This window comes from Amborella trichopoda, chromosome 10 (genome assembly GCF_054954075.1).
Source record: "Amborella trichopoda isolate Santa Cruz 75 chromosome 10, AtrichopodaSantaCruz75HAP2 v2.0, whole genome shotgun sequence".
Classification (NCBI taxonomy): domain Eukaryota; kingdom Viridiplantae; phylum Streptophyta; class Magnoliopsida; order Amborellales; family Amborellaceae; genus Amborella; species Amborella trichopoda.
The window spans coordinates 36,877,759-36,897,566 of record NC_142345.1 but is presented as its reverse complement, the minus strand read 5'-3'; the positions used below and the strand labels follow the sequence as shown (position 1 = coordinate 36,897,566).

Here is a 19,808-nt window from a genome sequence, read left to right as displayed (position 1 = left end):
GATGGACGGTGCAGATTCCACCAAATGCTTGTTGAGACGCAATCACATCCATCCATTTAGACCAAGGGCATATCTTTTATGGGAAGACCCATCTCTAGACTATAATCCTAAATGAGGGGTAGTGTCGAAATTTAAAACAAACTGGTACTTTTGATATTTTACCAGAACAGTAGGGGTCTTGTCCGGAATCAGGGTGAGGGGCAGGGCAATTCCGATATTTTGGACTTTTTAGAGAGAGAAAGTCAGGCGCAAGTGAGAGGCATAGACAGAAAGAGGAGAGCAGGATAGAAGTGGATGTAGAGAGAGAGAGCTGCCCGAACTACCCGCGGTGCCCGAGTGCCCAATTCCTCTCTTTCTCTCTCTTGCCCGTTTCTCTCTCTCTCTCCCGTTCCATCGACCCAGGTACACCGTTCTCTTTGCCGTCTGGCGGGTCTCAAAACACCATTTCGTTTGTTTTCGCAGGGTCCCCCTATTTCTCTCTCTTCCTCGTCCTCTCTACTTTCTCTCTCTTCATAGATCACAAAAACCTTGACGCGAGGACACCGCAAAATCCCCTTCGTCCCTCCCCCCCTCTCTCTCTAGATCTGAACCCTCGCTCTCTCCACCTCCAATTCGACCCTCTCTCCACAGACAGCGGTGCAAAATTAGGGCTTTGTGCCCCCTCCATCAATCAGGCCCTCGATCTCCACGATGTGCAGGTTTGCAAGCTCTGAGCATGGGGTAATTGGTTCTCTCGGAGATTTCTAGGGTTTCTTTGCTACTGTTAATTGGGTCCCTGGTCTTGGCTAGGGTTTCGCCATGTGCCGCCCTGAAACTGTTCCTTGACGGCATCTACTGTTAGGTTTTGGCTGAAACCAGGGTTTTTGAGACTCGGAGGTTTCTGAAGAAGAAGGGATTGATGGTTTGGCTTTGGGGTTTTTGGCAAAAACAAATTGGGGAAGATGCAAGGCTATGCATGGGGGGGAAGGTGAGGATCGAAATAGAGATTGGCACATGTGGTCAGTCCCTGATCTCAGTACAGTAGCCAATTCAAATACCAGTGCTACCAGCTCTTTCCTCAAGGTATTTCCCCTGTATTGTGGTGTACCCTAGTTTTGCATCAATCCCCTTTTCCTCAGAATTTTTGATGAATTTGATTTCACCTTTCTTAATTGAGGAGAAAATTGACCCCCTTGATGTTTGATTGCATGTGGACTTGTGAAATTTGCTGCTTTTCTGGGTTTTCGTTTGCGTTTTTTTTTTTTTGGATGTTGAGTTGGGGAGATTGGGTGGTTTTCTGGTGTAAGATTGATCAAGATTGTACGTTTACCAATATTTGTACTTATTTTCAGCATTTGATGTTTCGGGAATATGGAAGGGTTTTTGTGGGGAGAGTGCTGCTTTTGTTGATTAATTTCAATATCAAGATCGTTAATTTACACCTCAGGTGTTTGGGTTTGTTTCAGAAGTTAGACCTTTTAATAGGTTTGAGGGTCTCTTCTTGTGGTTCGGTTCACTTTTTCCTATTAGGGTTCTCTGAGAACGTTAAATGTTCCAAAAAACTTATTTTTGTCTATTGATGGATTAAGAAGTCATTTTTGGGCTAATAAATTTTTATTTTTTTATTTCTTATGTTCGGTTATTGGTGAAATTGATTAACAGGCTCTAGAAAGGCAACTCTTTTTGGTTTTCTCAGATGTTTGGCCTTTCAATAACTTCAAATAAAATCTTTTGTTGGTTTTTAGGTTCCTTTCCTAATTTAACTTTGAGAAACCTATCTTTGAGAATATTGGGTTTTCTATGGAACTTTTGTGGCATGTTTTTGTTGAAATTTGTCTCTTTGATAATACTCTATAGAAAGCTGTTTCCTTTGGTTTCATATATTTGCCTTTCCTTTCTTGTTTTCTTTTTTTGTTGGGCTAAGCATGCACATTCATTAGCATGGGTTTTAACTTCTTTGCATCATGATTATTCACTTGCATGATTGTGAGTATTCTGTGATTTTGGAGGTGCATGACTCATGTTTTTTCTTATAAAGTTCAATGGACCCCCCTATTTCAGTTTAGTGAGTAATTGCCGGATCACATTGGAAATTCTTATCTAATAAAGGGAAAAGTTGTTGCACCATCGTGAATGCCTGATTATCAATTCGATCGTACAATTTGATGTGACAACTAGAGATGAAAATCTTTCATGACTGGGTGAATTTTTTTATTTTGCATGAGGAAATAGAAATTGAAGCTTTGTAATAATGTAATTGCGGACCCCTTGAATTTGATCACTAGTGCAGCATATGCCTATTTTATATTAGCAACTAGCTCATGGTGTATTTAGCCCCTGTATGCATGGCACCATTCTCTGTCGTTTTGATGTGCTCCCTTGAACTAGAATGAAGATTCAGATGTCTTGCAAAGCTGATATTTTGAAATCCTGAATAATTTTTGGCCTTTGGGAGGATCAGTCCATTCTCCTGTAAAACATGTCTGTGTCTCTATCTAGGGATTTTTTGCTTCTATGCATGCGTAACATTTGCCTATCCAACTGTATTTTTTTTATTGCAATTTTTCATTAATGGAAAAAAAAAATGTATTGTAATGAAGAAGACATATATTTCTTTAACTGGAAGTGCCGTGTGATTGAATAGATCGATATGATCTTTCCTCCCTTCTGAAGTAGCAAAATTTTCACCATCAGATTCAAAATTGTGAAGGTACTCTGGTTCTGGGCTTTTTTAGTTAAGATCTCCCTTAAGTTCCACAGCTCCATTACAAATGATTATACCTCATGACTATGTTTTCTACGTGTTTAATGCTAGATTGCATAGCACAGATATCCCTTGACCATTCTATATGATGTTTATTGCATTGTTTTCTTGCTATGTTAGTTCGTACAATGTCCTGCTTGGAGATTGCATTTTTAAATCCTACTCACTTATTGGGAATGTATTCTTCTACTCACTTATGGGGAATGTATTCTTAAAAAACGGATATGATTATCTTGTTCCTTTGGTTACTGAAACCTCTCATTATTTTATCATTTTTAAATGGATTTGCTTCTTTAAGATAATGCTGTGAAGAATTTTTGTAGTTGTCAGTTCATTCAAAAAAAAAGAAAAAAAATTTGTAGTTGTCAACATCCATAATTTTTCCGTAGTATACTAAATGTTTTAAAATGGTCAGTCTTTTGTATGTTTTTTGTGACTCGAGGGTTTGTTTTGATATTTGGATTGGGGCATCTATAGCTGTTCTTAGCTTCTTAATGTGCCACATTAAAGTTTTACAATCAATCTAAATTGTCGGAGTTGCCATGGAAATCGGTCTAATTAGTTTTAACTTTGTAATTGGTTTTGTTTCAAAATTTATGTGATAACTAGAGAACTTTAAAAAAGAGTGGTTTTTGGATTACATAGTGATTGGAGAATCTGTTTGTTAGATGGTTAATCATTGATTTCTTTGGTAGAATAGATTGCCGATAATTGTACATTGGACTTAAAATTACTCTGTGTTGATGCTACTGACTTCCTATTTCAGTTCCAACAGTGGCTGCTACCTTTTGTTGTGTGGATTGGACTTTATACATGTCTGTAACATCTGGTAGGTCCTATTAAGCTTGGTCGTCATTTATTGCTACCTTTTTGGTATGGAGCTCCACTTAGATTGCAGGTTGTTATGGGAAGGAGAGTGATTGCATCTGTTAGAATACTTGGATTGCAAATTTTTGACAGGAACTTCCTAGGAATGATCCTACTTGTCTGTAAAAAGGGGCACAAGGAATGATCTATTCACCTTGGTTGGATGTGAAATTGTAATATTTAGAGAAAAATGCCCCTCATAACTTTTTTTGAAGGACTAAGCTGGGGTTTAAATTATCCTTGGTCATAAATGCTGTGGCTCATCTGCCCTAATCAATAAACAAGAGGCTAGACACAACTGTTGAGTAGGAAACATGAAAGATGATGGAAATTTAGGAGACTCGGAATATTGCATAAGTTACGAAATTGCAGATGAAAACAATTGATTACGTGTTTGTCACAGATACTAGAAAACATTTCATTCCCTGTATTTGAAAATCTAGTACAACTTATGCTTTGAAGTTACTGATTGAAGGACAAACTTTGACTCTCAAAAGTATGAGTTACACTGTCTAGTAGTTGCTTGTCAAGGAATAAGTTTGAGTTTTTTATGATCGTTCCACTTATATGTCTGATTTTGTTGTTCATAGTCAATGGGGCCTGCCAATCATGGTTTTGGAATTTTAGAAGCTTTTATTCAATTTTGAGAGGAACACTGGGAAAAATTGTGCTTTCCCTTTCCCCTTTAGTGTTGAGGAATTTTGGTAAAATTTGCATTTCATTCTTTTGGAATCTATCCATTACAGGTTTTTGGAGAAAACCCAAATAAATTTTCAGATTTCATAATAATGGTTGTTATTCTTCATTTTTTGGTTGGGAAGAAGTTTTTTGTATTTTTTGTATAAACAGGCATAAACTCCATGAGTGATTTTCATATGGTTCTATTAATGGTCCAAAATAAATTCACCTAGAGGGTAGAGGTATATTTTTATCGTGACTAGCTGTACCATTTTTTCACATGGTATACGATGTACCACTTCTTTGATTTCTGTGATAATTGGTAAATTAGTTGAATGATTCAATTCACTTACTGGGTTTCCAAATCACCAACATAAATGAGTTCAAAAAGTTTTGGTAAACTAGTTGAATGATTCAATTCACTTACTGGTTTTCCATATCACTTATATAGATGAGTTCAAAAAGTTTTCTTTGCATATATTGGTTTAAGACCATGACTTACAATGTAGGATGGTGCTTGAGCTTGTGAGGATGCATTTTTAATATGGTTAGGTTTTGGGTGTGCTACTGATTTCAAAATCAGTTCATTTGAACTTCCCACTAGTGTTGGTTTTGTGCTATACAAGTGGACTTCTCATTGAGGCTACTTGAGGTGTCTATTTTTATTTGTGCAATCCCACTTCTCTCACGTGTCATTGTAGATGCATCCTAGATGAAATAATTTACCAATTTGGATCTGAAACTCTCTTGATAAGTCAAGGGCAATGATTTGGTTTGTGAAAATTTGTCTTAATTGTAACAGACAATATGCCAAGTAGCATATATGTACATACTTATTTGGTTGTTTTTGGCGGTGTTAGTGTCTAATCGAGGTTTTATGTCAACTAGCCACTTGTCAGATCTGGCTGTTTTCAAGCATGTTTTGAAATTTATTATATATTATAGGAAATTATGATCATAGAAGGATTGTGAAATTCAGGCTATTGATAAAAAAAAATTTTGTTATGGCATATGGGGTGAATGGAAGGGGTGTTGATGAGGATGGTGGTGCGTGGTGGTGGTTTTTGTGGTAAGGTGGGGATGGGGGATGTGGAGTGAGGATGGGGGTTGTATCGCCATTGTAGGCATCATAGTAACCTTTTTTGTTGGGCCAAAATTTATAATAATCTATCTATTGTTGTTGAGGATATAATCTACGGTCCAAAGTTGGGCATATATCTTTCTACCTGAAGTCTTATTTTTTCTGCTTGATCTTGCAATTGCGTTCTTCTTGCAGGTTTGACCAAAAGTCTCACGCCTCCCTTGCATTAGCATACATTTCTTGATTGGAATCTCTCCAACGCTTTATGAGAAGCACCTAAGAAAAGCATATTGATCAAAAGCCCTTGCAAGCATGCCTCTTGGGAAAGGCTCAAGACTTGCATCTTGAGGCACAACCTTGTGGGAATATGCTCCTTGAGGTGATTGATGACATTCTCTTTACGTGCGTATAAAATGTGCTGTGACGCGTGCCTCATGAGTCATGCCTAAGGTTCTTTCCTTTGACTAGAGCTAGTGTTAAGGGAGTGGGGTGTGGTGGGAGTGGGTGGAGAGGAAGAAGAATGGAGAAGAGTCTAGGATAGGGAGAGTGAGGGACATATGAGAAAGGATAGCGAGAAGGATGCATTTGTTGGGGTTAAATGCTTGAATCTTTATGAGCCTGGCCTTCGAAATGTTAATGTGCGTTACCAATTATCAATTTCTGGAGTATAAAAATGACTAGAAGATTGGGGTATGTAATGTAAATTATCTATTTTTCAGTAAATGAAATCCAGTTAGCAATAAAATATCTCAATCTTTTTGTCACTTTCTCCCTCTCTTATGTTGTGTTGCGTATGGGAAATATTTGTGATATTACTAATAGTTCAGAAGTCATTTTACATGGGAAAATGGCTAAAAATGGCAAGATGATGTTCTTGGAAGTGGGAGCGCTAGCAAAAAGTATGAAACCTATGCTACTAATGTATGTGTATGCTTGAGCTCAAATGCCTGCATTTATACTCGTCCACACATAAACTTGTCTTATATTGAGAAATGAGTGAACAATTTATCCAGAAAACACATCAAATCAGAATCAGCTTGATGCCTTGAACATACATCTGGTATAGAACTTAAGGTTATGAGACTAGGTATTGGAAACTTTGTTGCCAACTTGTCGGTCCTCAATTCCATATACAGTAGCCAGCTATATTATAGTCTTTCTTATGCTCTCCAAGCCAGCTAGATCTACCACGGTCTCTCTCCTTTTTGGGTGAGTCCACTTGCCTCTACTGATGCCCCAAGAAGGGGGAGTTTCTTCCAGGATAAAATGAATGACATTCTTTGTCCTTGATCAGAGCCACATTTCTGTTTCTCCAGGGATTCACTGGAGAAAAAACACGCATATAAGTGAACAAAGCAATCGAGAACAGAGGATGTGAAGCCAGTATCCCCGCCTTGGCATAAATGAAGAAAATGACAAGAAGATTCTGCTCTTCTCTAACTTACTGACATTGTTTTTGCTTAATAAACTTAGTAACTATTATGACCCCAAGTATTTACTTTTTTGCCTCTATCTGATCTTTTATGTACCTTGCCATTCTGTTCCATCTTCCCCAATATTGCTATGACCTGTTATGCACCTTACCTATTGGCAACAAAGAAAGAATGAAAAAAAGGAGAAGCAAAGCAACTGTTGCTCATTGTATCAGTTAAGAAGCAAGTTTTTGAGCTATACAGTTTCTCCCTGCAAGTCATGCATTTCCTTTGGAATAGTTGTCTGAAGGTTAGGAGCTTACACATTGGACACATGTTTTAGCTTTTGAATATCATGGAACATGTTCCTATCCATATACTTAGGTCCTACCATACGATACCTCCTGCATCTATAACATTTCTATATAACTTTTCCTAGATGATGTTTGTACCTTCTTTCCTAGTTTTGAGCCCAACTATGTACTTTTTTGCCCCTATCTGATCTTTTATGTACCATGCTATTCTGCTCCATCTTCCCAAATATTGCTGTGACCTATTACATACCTTACCTATTGACGACAAAGAAAGTAAAGAAAAAAGGTTGAAGCAAAGTAACTGTTGCTCATAGTAGCAGTTACGATTCAAGTTTCTGAGCTCTACAGTTTCTCCCTGCAAGTCATGTATTTCCTTCGGAATTGTTGTCTGAGGGTTAGGAGCTTACACATTGGACACATGCGTATATCGTGGAACGTGTCCCTATCCATATGCTTAGGTCCTACCGTATGATACCTCCTGCATCTGTAACATTTGTATATAACTTTTCCTATATGAAGTTTGTACCTTCTTTCCTGGTTTACGTGATAACATTTAGTGCATATTCTAGGTTGTTAACAAGCTAAAATTGCTGTGTCTTGTGAAGGTAATCTGTGATAGTCCTTTTCAGAGGAACAGTACACTGATGTCGTCGTCTTCATCATGAAACTTTATGTAAGAAACCTTTAACGTTAACTGGTCCTTGATCTGAAATTTCTAAGGAAGCCTCTTAACTCCTTTATGGATGCGCTCTGACTCCCATAATCGATACTTCCCCTGACAATCAATTTGGTGCAGTTCCATCACATTGTTAACATGATTGAAGGGAAACTAATACTCCAGAGAAGGGTTCCCATTTCATTAAGTGCTTCAACACCAAGTCTCTTGATGGGTATAATCCTGGAAAATAATTCAAGAAAGAATTTAAGAAAGAAGTCTCAAAAAAGAATTTGAAAACGAAATCCCTGGAAAGAACTTCTGAACTTTGAAAATAGGGAATGTCTCATATGATCCGGCTCTTGGGCCCCACCATCTGAGCAACTTTCTTCCTGCTACTTGTCAGTTTATTTTCCTGTTTGCGTGGGGGAATCTGTTCAATGCCTTTTTTTAGCTTTTTTTTTGGGGTTTTATTGCCTGGATTGTTTGAAAGATTACCAGAAACTTCTAAGAACTTCATGTGCATGGATGGTGGGATTCCATGAGATAAAAAGTTGGTTCTCATAGATGGGATTGTTAACTGACTGTATTCAATATTTAATCTCAGTTTGTTGCGCACTTCATTGTGTTTTGACTACAATTTGCAGTTTTTTTATGTGGACAAGGAAATGGCTTTATACTGAATTGCTGATTGATATTTGTAAGTGTTGACACTTAACAAGTTGCTATTTATGAACCCAAGCCAGTGGCATGACAGATTATCTTGTTTGGATGATTTCTTTGGATGGCTCTGGGTTTTGGCTAAGTTGTTTTTTTTTGTTCTTAAAAGATGAACTTGAAATGTTAATTTTTTTTTTTGGTATGTACTGTAAATGATAGTTAATGATTATAAAAAAGCAAAAGAAGTGGAAATTTCAATGGTAGCCCTTTTATTCTATCTGCTATCTGGGAATCATGGGATATTCTTTTTCATTGTTGCATCCATTTTGTAATCGTAAAATAACTTGGCTGTGGGTAAGTTTGTTAGACTCTTATATGTAGGATTGCGTAGTCTCTGATTTGACTAAGTGATGGAAATGAGGTTTTATGGATGTCTGTGATGATAGATGAGATTGAATAATAAAATTGCGAATAATTGTTTGCAGCATCTTACAGAATTATGGTCAAGCCAATGTTGTGTTGAATGCCATTTCTGACTTGCATGAGGTAGTTCCAACCTGATCAATTCCGTAGTCCAGAAGTATCTTCATTAGATTGCGAAAGGAGATACCTTCTTGACTCTTATTAAGTTATGATATACAGTGGAGCAATTGATACTTGTTTTCTTTCATTAATGTTTATTCGTCTTCCTTTTTAATTAAATTTCTCCTCTCTATATGTGGTGTCTTTGTATTGAAGTAACCAACCTGACCAGTTCTGTATTTTAGAAAAGTAATATCTTCATTAGATTGCAATGGAGATGCCTACATGTCTCTATTAAATCATGGTATAAACAGTGCAACAATTGATTTTTTTTTTCTTTCATTAATTTCTATTCATCTCTTTTTTCATCAAATTTCTCCTCTCTATATGTGGTGTCCTTGTATTAAAGGGCCCATTGTTTCTTATTTATTTCTTCCTTCCTGTCTTAAATGACTGTAGGGTTCGTCTTTATTTTGCAGGATGGACGCAAGATCAGTGTTGGCGACTGTGCTCTTTTCCAAGCTTTTGGCAACTCTCCTCCTTTCATTGGAATAATTCGTTCAGTAAGAGTAGGCAAGGATGATTTCCCTGAGTTACGAGTGAATTGGCTTTACCGACCTACTGAAGTGAAGCCAAGCAAAGGCACCTTCCGTGAATTTGCGCCTAACGAAGTCTTCTACTCATTCCACCAGGATGAGATATCTGCTGTATCGTTACTCCATCCGTGTAAAGTCGCATTTCTTCGTAAAGGTGTTGAACTTCCTCCAGGGATATCTTCCTTTGTATGTAGGCGAGTCTATGACACAACAAGCAATCGTCTATGGTGGCTAACCGATCAGGACTATATCAATGTAAGTCTACTGCTTTTTGTACTTGCTCTCATTCATGTGCATGTGCTTGTGCATTTGTCACCCTGATGACATGTATCATCCTCATCCTCTTTCTCTGTGTCTGGGGTGGCTATAGGTTTTATCCTTTTGTATAATAGTCTAGTTTTAGGCTAGGGGTGTTGGAGGTCATTCTATATTTCCTGCATATTAACTTCTACCATCAAATGGCATTCACCCTCCCATGATTTTTTGTACTTGATCTCATTCATGTGCATGTGCATGTGCATGTGCTTGTGCATTTGTCACCCTGATGACATGTACCGTCCTCTTTCTTTGTGTCTGGGGGTGGCTATAAATTTTACCCTTTTGTATATTAGTCTAGTTTTAGGCTAGGGGTGTTGGAGGTCATTTTATATTTCCTGCAAATCAACTTTTACCATCAAATGGCTTTCACCCTCCCATGATTTAATACCGTTATTAGGGATTGGGTTTGTGAATTTACTTTATGTTCGCCTCCCTGAAAATGGGTCTAATACACAATATGGGCATTTTGTGGTCAAGATATGGGAGTGGGACATTCTGATTTCATTGAATATACATACATACATACATACACGAATACACCATTGTCTAGTAATTTTTCTTTTCTGTCTGCTGTCCTTTCACCCTTCAGGAACGTCAGGAAGAAGTAGATCAGCTATTAGATAAAACACGTTTAGAAATGCATGCAGCAGTGCAATCAGGAGGACGGTCTCCAAAACCTTTGAATGGTCCGGCCTCTTCACAGCAGTTGAAGTCTGGTTCAGAAAGCTTACCAAACAACAACACAAACACATTTACTCCTCCAGTTAAGGGAAAGAAGAGAGAGAGGGTTGATCAAGGGGCGGAGCCCGTTAAGAGGGAGCGTTCTAGCAAAGCAGATGATGGTGACTCTGGTCAACATTTTAGACCCGAGAGCAATATGAAGTTGGAAATTGCGAAAATAACAGACAAGGAAGGGAGGCTTACAAGTCTCGAAGGAGTTGAGAAGTTGGTTCAGCTCATGCAGCTGGATAGAACTGAGAAAAGAATCGATTTGGGTGGTCGGATTATGTTTGCAGATGTGATAGCAGCCACTGATCGTGTCGATTGCCTAAGCCGCTTTATACATCTCAGAGGCTTGCCAGTATTGGATGAATGGCTCCAAGAGATTCACAAAGGTAAACTTGGGAGTGATAGTAGTAGCCCAAAAGAGGGTGACAAATCCATTGAGGAACTTCTCTTAGCATTGCTTCGAGCTCTTGATAAATTACCAGTGGACCTCCATGCCCTTCAAACTTGTAACATTGGGAAATCTGTGAACCTCTTGAGAAGCCATAAGAACTTAGAGATTCAGAAGAAGGCAAGGACCCTGGTTGATACTTGGAAGAAAAGGGTTGATGCGGAGATGAAGATTAGTGATGCAAAGACAGGTTCAAGCCAAGCTGTTTCATGGCCTGGAAAGCCTGGTGGTCTCGCAGATTCTGGCCTTGGAGGCAGCAGGCGTACTGCCTCCTCCTCCGAAGTTGTTTTGAAAAGCTCGGTTACCCAACCATCTTCTGCAACCAAAACAGCAGCTTCAAGTAAGTTTAGTCATGGTGATGCCATGGTCAAGTCAGTTTCTACGTCTCCTGGCCCAACAAAGATGGCATCCTCATTGCCTGGGTCCACCACAAAAGATGCACTCTATAAAGTGGGAGGAGGCAGTGGCACTGGTGATTTGCCTCTCACTCCAATCAAAGAGGAGAAAAGTAGCAGTTCAAGTCAATCGCAAAACAACAGCCAGTCTTATTCGAGTGATCATGCCAAGGCAGTGGGCTCTTCTGTTTGGAAAGAGGACGCGAGGAGCTCCACAGCTGGTTCTATGAGTAAGACCTCTAGTGGGGCATCTCGGCATCGAAAATCAAGTAATGGATTCATGGGTTCAGGCCAAAAGGATGGTGGTGCAAGCAAATCTAGCTATTCTAGCAGGAACGTGGGGTCTGAGAAAGTATTGCGTTCACACCCTGGTATACCGTCATTCGAAAGAGGAGTTGATATGATGCCTTCTGATCATGGAAACAACCATAATAGACTGATTGTGAGGCTCCCAAACCCTGGTCGTAGCCCTGCTCAGAGTATTAGTGGCGGTTCTTTTGATGATCCTTCTCTCGTAACCAGCAGAGCTTCTTCACCAGGGGGTTCTGAGAAACATGACCACTTTGATAGAAAACTCAAGGGGAAAACTGATATGTCTCGCATTAGTGGTGCAACTGCTGATGTGAATACAGAGTCATGGCAAAGTAACGATATGAAAGATGGGTTTGCTGGGTCTGATGAGGCCGATAGATCTCCTACTGCTGCAATCGATGAAGAGCGAAGCAGAATTACAGAGGAGACTGGAAAATTTCCTGAGAGGTCAAAAACTGGATGCTCTTATTCTGTAACACGAGGGGTCATGCCTGAATCTAAATCGGGAAAGTCATTTGAGGCCTCCTATAGCTCCATAAATGCACTGATTGAGAGCTGTGTTAAGCATTCTGAAGCTGCTGCTGCTGCTTCAGCTTTATCAGGTGGAGATGATATGGGCATGAATCTTCTTGCAAGTGTGGCTGCAGGGGAAATATGTCATTCTGGTGTCAATACGCCCGTTGGTTCTCCAGTTAGGAGCTCCCCTGTTAGAGAGGACTCTTGTATAGGGAGGGAGGCTAGGTTGAGGCTTTCTCATGTTGAGCAAGCACCACATGAGCAAAGAGAACTAGAAGACAGCCGAGATGAGGAGTTGGAGAAGCAGGGGAACAGTGCTCCCAGTTCAAAATTGACGGATGGGTTTCAGCAGAGCAGTAAACCTATGGTAGGTAACAATTTGTCATGCATTGAACGAAAGGCCGTTACTGAGGTTACTGGGAACTCTCTCTCTTCTAGCAAAGTGTTGCAGCAGAGTACGGAGCCTTGCTCAAAGCTTGATGCAGGCAAAGGTGATGCAACTGAAATGAATGAGTTGGGTGTTCGGGAAAATGTGCCTACAGTTGGGGCAAATGAAGTGGAGGGAAAAGAATTATTGACCCAAGTTCATGATGAGAACAAAAACAGAGATAATGGGGTCAGTGCAGATGTCCTTGGTGAAACAAAGCCAAAGGTGAAAAGCTCATCCGATGAGCCAAGGTCTGGAGATTATGTCTCTGAAAAGGCTATGGAGGTCACAACAGCAACATCAGATATAGTGGGTCCCCTCAATAATGGATCTGAATCTGGTCATGTTGTGAAGAAGGAAGCTGACAAGGAAGTCATTGAAGAAGCCGGTGCTCCTGCTTGTCCCCCACCTTCAGAAACAGGGAATGAGAGCAAGAATTTATCAGCACTTGAAGGAGGAGGTTTAATTGGTGTCTCACTTAAAAAGGAGGACCAAGCCACTGGAAACACTGTTGAGAAAATTGGCAAAGAAGCTGAGGGTGCAAATGAGGAGAACCAACCCAAGACTGAAAACTCTGAAGGCCTGGACAGTGCAAACCATGCAGAGACTGATGACAGCCAAAAGGTTAAACAGATAAGTTCTCAGCCTTCTTGCTCAGAGAATCAGAGTGGGGCTGGTCCTCATGAGAGCTCCAAGGATGATGAAAAACTCGAAAGAAGCAGACTAGTTGAGAACCCAAAGCCTTGTGAAGAGTTATCTGCAGTTCCTCCTGTCCTAGAAAAAGATGAAAGCTCAAAGGCCACCAAGCCGTCGATTGCTGAAAAAGAGGGCCCAGATGCCTCAGCATCTGCCACTGAGTCCGATACGACCACAAAGCTCGATTTCGACCTAAATGAAGGTTTCCCAGTTGATGAGACCAACCATGATGAACCAGCTTTGCCCGTAGGTTCTGTCTCTTCGCCATCGGTTCGACCGCTAAGCCCTATACCTTGTTTAGTTAACCCTTTATCAAGTGGCATTTCAACCCCAATTGCCGTAGCTGCTGCCACAAAAGGACCTTTCATGCCCCCTGAAAACCCGATGAGGAGTAGAGAGCCTCGATGGATTGGCTCAGCAGCAACAAGTGCCTTTCGAAGAGCAGAGCCCCGGAAGCACTTGGAAATGCCCCTCTTGAATATTGACAATACCCTACCTTCTGATAACGCTCCTGGCCCGAAGCAGCGGGCCCCTCTAGACATCGACCTCAACATTCCTGATGAGAGGGTTCTAGAAGATTCAGCCGCCACCCATCCGAGAACTGAACCAAAAAGCATAGGAAGACTTGATCTTGACCTTAACCGAGCTGATGAGGGACCAGAGAATGGGGTTTTCGCGGTCAGGAGACCACCCGAAGTGGCGCCCGTATTAGCAGTGAGGCCTTCATCAAGTGGCTTCTCCAATGGCGAAGCTGCCCAAGTGTTGCGAGACTTTGATTTGAACAATGGCCCTGGCCTTGAGACCACGAGCAACCACGACCATTCCTTACGAAACCCCAACAGTAATAAGACTGGGAGCATGGTACCCTATCTCCCCAGTGTTGCGGGCCTCAGGATGAACACTGCTGAAGTGGGCAGCATCTCATCGTGGTTCCCTCCCCCGGCCAATTCCTATCCAACGGCTGTCGCGATCCCATCTTATGTCTCCTCCGATCGTGGGGCCGAGCAGCAGCCGTACCCGGTCGTGGCTGCACCAGGTGGGCCCCGCATACTGGGGACAGCAGCTGGCCCTGGCATTGACCCCTTCAGGGCTGGCAGCGGGCCTCATGGTGGGGCACAACCTGTGCTCTCGTCGTCTCCAGCAATGCCTTTTGCTGCCACTTTCCCTTACCCTCCCTTCCCCTTTGGGCCCACTTTCCCCCTCTCCTCAACCTCATTCTCAAGTGGCTTGGAGTCGTCCTCATCTTCAGCTGTGGCACCTGCGTGCTACCCGTCCCAGCTTGTGGGACCGGTGTCTTCACCATATGCAAGACCGTATTTAATAAGCCTAGGGGAAGCAGCGGGTTCTGCAGCTGATAATAGTCGAAAGTGGGGGGCAGCGACCAGGCAGGGGCTTGATTTGAATGCTGGGCCTGGTGGTGCCGAGGTGGAGGTGAGGGATGAGAGGCTGCCTTTGCACCGTCAGCACCTTTCTTCACAGGCTTCAGTGGCCGCTGGTTTTGTTGAGGAGGCACGGGTGTATCAGGCAGCAGTGATTGGTGGTGGGGCCCACAAAAGGAAGGAGCCAGAAGGTGGGTGGGACACAGAGAGGTTTGGGTACTCTTGGCAGTAGAGATGGAGGGAGGGTGAGCAGCTATGGTCGACTTGACTTTAACTCGGTGAGCAATTTCTTTCATGTCTTCCTCCCTCTATACATTTCTCGCCTTTTTTTTTTTTTTTTTGGTAGAGATGGTTGAATCGTTGATCTTGATTATGTTGATTTGTGTTAATATGCATATGTTTTTCTCTTCATCTATTTGCTGCGAGAATGTTGAGTTGTAATGAATTGCAGGCCAGGCATTCATGGGGGTCCCTCTCTCTTCTCTCCTCTCTCTTTGGTTATATATTTCACACCTGCCTCTTCTTGAGGGTTGTGAAGAAACTGTTGCAGAAATACACACCTTGCTAATTCCTGTAAATGTTGAGATGGCAGTGGGTTTCTGTCTAATGTTAATTTATGCTTTCGGCTGGTACTCTCTCTCTCTCTCTCTCTCTCTCTCTCTCTTCTCTCTCTCTCTCTCTCTCTCGTCTCTCTCTCTCTCTCTCGTCTCTCTCTCTCTCTTTCTCTCCCTCCAAGCTGTTCCGGGAGGGTGTTGCGGGCACCAGAAGCTGTAACAGATGGTGATATCAAAAGATTTGGGGTGGTGAGTGGGTCTCCATTGTAGCATCATTCTAACCCTTATACCTCATCCCTCAAGCAACTGTAATTAAGAGATTTTGAGTTTGAGATGGCTTTTTGAGTTTTGAAAAGCCTGTTTTTAAATGTAATGCTCGGTTGCCTTATTTTGCTTAGCCTACGTGGATTTTGAGCTCTACATATCAAATCCCAGCTTGCAGACTAGCAACCAATAGACAAAAAGAAATGAAATTTGCCATACAAAATGATGCTGGTTTGAATTGCAAGATGCATCTTGCATCTGGAAATCTGGACCATCCATCATATAGTGCGGAGCCCCACCTTTGCCAGTATTAGTTATTGCTGAGACTCCCTTCTTCCTTATAATGTGTATTTTGTGTATGATGAATGATTATATGTTCTTACCATTAAGAGTGGACTTATTTTAAAGGGGTTCAGCTTATGGATGGGATGGATTTGGAGCATTAGTGCTTCCTGAAAATATTGGCCCTCTTTTGAGAATCTAACTTGTTTCATGCGTATGGATTTATACTCTCTTTTGGTTGATTCTCTGATATTATGAAAGCTGAAGGGGCTTGAAAGTTAGGTTCCCTGGTTGTGTCGCTCTGTGTTTTTCTTTCGGGCAGATGGGGATAAACTGAGAGAGAGAGAGAGAGAGATATGAAGCCTGAAATTGTTTGGGCCGGAAAACATTGGTACTGCCTTTGGTCTCTCCTTTTTAAGTGAAATTGTTTGGAATTTTTCCGCTAAGTTTCCAGGACTGACTCGGACTTGACTAAGTAGTAATGGATGACTTGGATCTGGACCTTAGCGAGTACCTACCCCAGGGTGCTCTTTGCTTGCTATGTTTGTTCACTCCTTCGTTTGTGTATAGTAAGTACTAAGGGGGGGCCGTAACTCATGAGATCATTCCGTCTCTTGCTCTCAAAATTTATCCAAATGGAGGATAGAAACGTTGCATTTGGAATCATATGAAATGTGCATTACAATTTGAGAAGTAAATCTCACAATGGGCGCAAAATCGACGGAAGTTGATAAGAGTAGTTTTATGAGCAAAATATGTATTCAGGTAGATATGGGAAGTAATTTCTCATAATCGGCACAAAGTCGAAATTGACGAGTGCTTTTACGGTAATATATGTATGGGTGCGGTTTACCATAAACATTCCAATTAATGCGCACCTTAAAATTTGATTATAACATGTAATTCTGTTGTAAAAAATATTTAGTATTATCTTAAAATCTATTTTCGTATGTAATTATAAAATTTTAAATTAAAAAAATGGTTAAAATCAAGTCGATCTATAAATATATGAAAATCTTGAAAATAGACGGTCTAGATAATGTGTTGCAAGATGTACTATTTTTGGTATTCAAACTTTTTTTTCATATTCATGCATCTCAATGTCGAGATGATTGATTAGAGGGTTTCTCAACATTAAAACAACATTTTCGAGAGATTTTTGAGGTGGCGATTCTACATTTTAAGTTTGCAACCTTATATAAACTTTTCCCTATATGTATTCAGGTAAATATTTTGGTCTAAATTTTTGGTGAAACATTTGTCTCGCTATATTAGCTGACCACAAATGTTTGAGAAGAGACTTTGATGATGATGATGATGATGGGGATATTTGTCTCAATAAATTCAAAAAAAAAAAAGTTTTAAGACAAAAGAGCTTTCAGACTCTCCAGAGGCGGTGTATAGAGTGGAAATCATTTGGATGGTTTTAGGGGTGTCATTTCATTTTGTAGACATTAATCTCTGGGATGAGTAGAAGATTTGCAAGTTTAGGGGTTCAGTGGAATCCCCCAAGTTAGTTTTTGCCAGCGGACTGGGTGTGCTTAGGTTTATGTAAGTTGCAACCTTAGAATGTAGAATTAAAGATGTATCTCAAAAATCCATCGAAAAATATTTTTCTAATATTGGAAAATCTCTAATTGATTATTTCAGCATCTTACAACACATTATATAGACAGTCTATTTTCAAGATTTTCACATATTTATAGATCTACCTGATTTTAACCATTTTTGGAGTTCAAAATTTTATAATCAGACACAGAGCTATATTTTCAGATAATCTTAAGAATTTTTAACACCATCACATGGATTTTACAAGGAAACGTACGCCTCATACAAACAATCATGGACTTGGCCAAAGCAGTCCTATGGTCCGTAAGTGTGGAATGTAAGCTAAGGGAGAATAAATAGGAGTGCTAATGTTAAATATTTCTATGGCCCTTTTCTTAAATAGGAGTGCCAATTGTAAATATATACGTTGTCTAATCTCTTTCCCATCCAATTTTTCAAGGCTTGTTTAGGTACCTGGATTGGATTCTCCATAATAGAGCTATCCAAGTACTGGGCCCTTATCCCATGTTTGGGTAACACATTCACGTGTGGATAGCTCAATCCTAGAGAGTGGCCAATCCACATTTTTGGGAAAAAGACATGGAGAATGCTAGTCCACCAAAATAGTTGGAATAGAGCTATCCACGGTTTTCTGGATTGGCCAATCCCCGTTGGACCCAAAATTTTACAATTCATTCAAGTTAATTTGGAACATTGAGGTCTGCAATCACAATGACATCTTACTTAAATATTATATTATATTTTACATATAATATAATAAATATTTATATTATCTAGAATATAACATAAATATATAAATATATAAATATATAGTATATATAGCATAAAAAAATATGTAATATAATGTATTTCGTATTTATTTTATTAATGTATATTTCTCCACCCTCTAAAGAGAAAGTAGTTTTATTAAATAATATATATATATATATATATATATATATATATATATATATATATATATAAAACATATAGTATATAAATATCATATAACATATTATATTGTATATGGGATTGCCTACAAAGAGACCATTACCTTATGTACAAAGAGGTCGCAATCATTCTTGTCCCTTAGATTTAAGAATAGATGGTTATAAGAGTGTTATTTATTAGACACAAAGTTCAAAAAAAAGTTCTTGGACTTCGTGACTCACTCCCAATCAGATGGGCGGCCTGATTGATGGATGAGGTCATATATTTTACATAATAAATATCTATTAAAAATAATAAAATTGTATTAATAAAATAAATATAAATATATAATTCATATGATAAAATATAATATAAATTATATATAATATATACTATTATATATTTATATTACACTATATTATATACATTTTATAATATATTATATGTTTACATTTATATTTATATAATATGTATAATATATTTATGTATTATACTATAACATTTTATATTTCCTCTAATGTTATATACTATAGTAGATTATAACAATGTATATTCTATAGTATGATATAAAATAATGTATCATTTATATAAAATATCATTGATATATTACATATTAATTATTATTGTAATATAATTTATATATTAAGTATATAATTTATATGCAAATAAAATCCTACGATCAACTCGAACAATCAATTCAATGGTACTAGTTGAGGGACTGGCTTGCAGAGAGTTCTCTATCCGGTTGGGACTGAAATCTTTCTATAATATATGGAAAATTGTTTCATGCGGGGCTGGACCGCATTTCTACCTATGCGGTCCTGAAATGTAAAGCGTCAATCTTAGAGATGGATGCAAGTACATGTTCCATCTAAAAACAATGGAAACTAACCATTTCAATATTTTCTTAATAAAATTATTATTTCTAGGTTTTAAATTTTGTTTATTTTTCATTCTCATGTTAGAGATTACATGTTCTTAAAAATTAAGTCCAAAAATCCATCCCAAAAAAATATTTTTAAGAGGCCCTGCATTTCTACATGTGCAGGCTTGGCGCACATTCTAACCACATCCATAATATATTATATTGTAAATAGTGAATAGTGAATGGTGAATAATAGATCCACATGTGAAAACAAATACACAAGGAATGTTTCATACCCCAAAAGGCGTGGTTTTATTTTACAATGAATTAGACCATGGTAAAAGTTTTTACCATGGTATTTTATTTGCATATACATTTGCACAAACCAAACGTATGAAACACGATTTACGTATGTAAATATAGCTCGTGGAATATTAACCAAACGTACTCAAATAGAATCTTTGGAATGTAAGATATCTATACATAAGGATACAATGGAAAGGAATGAGAAAAAAAAACAAGGATTTCATCTTAGTTAAGAAATAATATAGAAGTTTGGAATCAAAGAGAAAAGTTAATCAATGTAAAATTAAATGTAGGTTAATAATATAAAAATT

General features: G+C 39.0%; 1 protein-coding gene across 5 annotated transcripts; it reads left to right on the top strand.

Moving 5' to 3' along the window:
- Nucleotides 1-261: 261 nt before the first annotated feature.
- On the top strand, nt 262-15,973 carry LOC18427595 (uncharacterized). Of its 5 annotated transcripts, none has more exons than XM_088849915.1 (5): nt 268-1,062; nt 5,565-5,748; nt 9,412-9,783; nt 10,436-15,026; nt 15,200-15,973. In XM_088849915.1, the coding sequence occupies exons 2-4, from the start codon at nt 5,737-5,739 to the stop codon at nt 14,978-14,980; spliced, it is 4,929 nt and encodes a 1,642-aa protein (XP_088706041.1). In that variant the 5' UTR covers nt 268-1,062; nt 5,565-5,736; the 3' UTR covers nt 14,981-15,026; nt 15,200-15,973. The 5 variants fall into 5 exon arrangements, with proteins under 5 accessions (XP_006836707.2, XP_088706041.1, XP_020518910.1 ...); XM_088849916.1 differs by lacking the exon at nt 5,565-5,748 and adding an exon at nt 3,510-3,572 and having other exon boundaries at nt 449-1,062; XM_020663252.2 differs by adding an exon at nt 3,510-3,572 and having other exon boundaries at nt 457-1,062; nt 10,436-15,973.
- The last annotated feature ends 3,835 nt before the right edge of the window (nt 15,974-19,808 follow it).

Bases quoted from the DNA above. Each gene is read 5' to 3' on its own strand.
- LOC18427595 (XM_006836644.4), top strand. From the start codon at position 952: ATGCATGGGGGGGAAGGTGAGGATCGAAATAGAGATTGGCACATGTGG. The intron at 1,063-9,411 runs GTATTTCCCCTG...TTTATTTTGCAG, and splicing joins CTACCAGCTCTTTCCTCAAG to GATGGACGCAAGATCAGTGT. The intron at 9,784-10,435 runs GTAAGTCTACTG...TTCACCCTTCAG, and splicing joins CCGATCAGGACTATATCAAT to GAACGTCAGGAAGAAGTAGA.